General features: G+C 43.9%; 1 protein-coding gene across 1 annotated transcript in view; it reads left to right on the top strand.

The window, feature by feature from the left end:
- The window catches only part of hecw2a (HECT, C2 and WW domain containing E3 ubiquitin protein ligase 2a), a gene marked incomplete at its 5' end in the record, with an annotated part of 59,751 nt that overhangs the window by 14,470 nt on the left and 43,014 nt on the right, over positions 1–2,267 (top strand). Inside the window, 1 exon segment of the mRNA XM_032529650.1 lies at positions 1,632–1,739. Coding sequence (XP_032385541.1) covers positions 1,632–1,739 — 108 coding nt within the window.

Raw genomic sequence — 2,267 nt, forward strand, 5'->3', positions numbered from 1 at the left:
TAAACCATTAACCATAAACCAATACATAACCCCTACACACCATTAACCATAACCACTAACCATACCATAAACACACCACTAACCATCTACCACTAGAACCATTAACCATAAAACCACTACCATTACACATAAACCACTTACCCATAAAACCCATTACCCATAAACCACTATCCACTAACCACTCATTACACATTAACCCTAACCACTATAACAATCTACCCTAACCATACCATTACCATAAACCATAAACCATAACTAAACCATTAACACTAACCATAACATGGAAATTGCAACTGAATTGCAATTCAATTTTGTTTTTGATTGACAGCCCTATAAATAAAATATTTATATTAAGTTCTGAATTAACTAGAAAAGAATGTTCTCAAAAGAATTGAATGGAAGTCTTATAGTGTCACTCACTTTACTATGGAACTTACAGCAGCGCCATAAAGTAGGCCATCGGCGTCTAGCCTCCAACGATCTGGCCATTCTGGGTGCCGTTCACCCTCGGTTCTTACATCCACAAGTTGGAGGGACTGGTTTCATCTGCAGAAAGAGGAGAAACGTTAGCACGAGTGAGTCTTTCGATCGTGGGTTTTTTAATCCTGTGTTAACTTCCTCCGTGATTTCAATACCCATAGAAGCTCACAACACAACACTAAACAATGACAAGGCCCATGCTCTGGGTCCCTTGCTACGCTGCGTCTGCTCCTGCTGTGTGTTTAGTCTGCACACTCCTCTTCCACAACGCAAGTTGGTCTTTATCAGTGAGATCCATTCCCAAAATAACCTCCCTACGACCTCTAAACCAGAAGGACAAGCAACAAACTTCCCGGAGTTAAAAACAGGGAGGGGGAAATCCGGTGTACGTAGCACTTTCACCAACAAACCCAACTCCGCCGACTACTGGAGAGTCGAGAGAGGAGTTTGTGGTGTGTGTGTGTGTGTGTGTGTGTGTGTGTGTGTGTGGTGTGTGTGTGTGGTGTTTGAAGGGGAGTGGAGGGAGGGGGGGGGAGGGCAAGTGTGCTTATCATTGAATGGTTGCTTATCGAGGAAGCGGCAGCCCCTCGGGGGTATGAACCTGGAGCAGGTGAAAGAAGTCCTGGCGCCTTCTGATCGATAGCACAGTGACCTACCTCACTCCAGGCACCAGCTTCCTCTTACTCTCTCTCTCTTCTCTCTCTCTCTCTCTCCTCTCTCTGCTCTCCACACACACACACACACACACACACACACACACACACACACACACACACTCCTCTCTCGACTCTCCAGTAGTCGGCTGAGTTGGGTTTTGTTGTGAAAGTGCTACGTACAGCGGATTTCCCCCTCCCTGTTTTTAACTCCGAGGAAGTTTGTTGCTTGTCCTTCTGGTTTAGAGGTCGTAGGGAGGTTATTTTGGGAATGGATCTCACTGATTAAAGACCAACTTGTGTTGTGGAAGACGGAGTCTGCAGACTAAACACACAGCAGGAGCAGACGCAGCGTAGCAAGGGACCCAGAGCATGGGCCCTTTGTCATTGTTGTGTCTGTTGTGTTTGACATTCTTTGGTTTGAAATCAGGAGGAATGTCAACACAGGATTAAAAACCCAGTCGGACTCATCTGACTAACGGTTCTCCTCTTCTGCAGATGAAACCAGTCCCTCCAACGTGTGGGACTGTAAGAACCGAGGGGTGAACGGCACCCAGAAGGGTCAGATCGTCTGGAGGCTGGAGCCCGGGGCCTACTTTATGGAGCGTAAGTTACCATAGTAACGTAGTTGCACCTATGAAGACTTCCATTCAATTCTTTGAGAACATCTTTCTAGTTAATTACAAACTTAATTCAAATATTTTATTTATTAGGGCTGTCAATCAAACACAAAATTGAATTTGCAATTCATTGCATTTCCATTGTTAATGGTTAGTGGTTAATGGTTAATGGTTTATGGTTAGTGGTTAATGGTTAATGGTTAGTGGTTTATGGTTAATGGTTAGTGGTTAATAGTGGTTAAGGTAGTGGTTAGTGGTTAAGTGGTTTAATGGTTTAGTATGGTTAAGGTGGTAGGGTAGGGTTAATGGTAGGGTTAAGGGTTAATGGTTAAGGTTAGGGTAGTGGTTATGGGTTAATGGGTTGTAGGGTAATGGTTAGTGGTAAGGTAGGGTTATGGTTAATGTTGAGTGGTAATGGTAATTGGTAGTGGTTAATGGTAATGGTTTAGTGGTTAATGGAATGGTAGTGGTAGGGTTAGTTGGTTAATGTTGTGGTAGTGGTAATGGTTAGGGT

The sequence above is a fragment of the Etheostoma spectabile genome, chromosome 11 (assembly GCF_008692095.1).
Source record: "Etheostoma spectabile isolate EspeVRDwgs_2016 chromosome 11, UIUC_Espe_1.0, whole genome shotgun sequence".
NCBI lineage: Eukaryota > Metazoa > Chordata > Actinopteri > Perciformes > Percidae > Etheostoma > Etheostoma spectabile.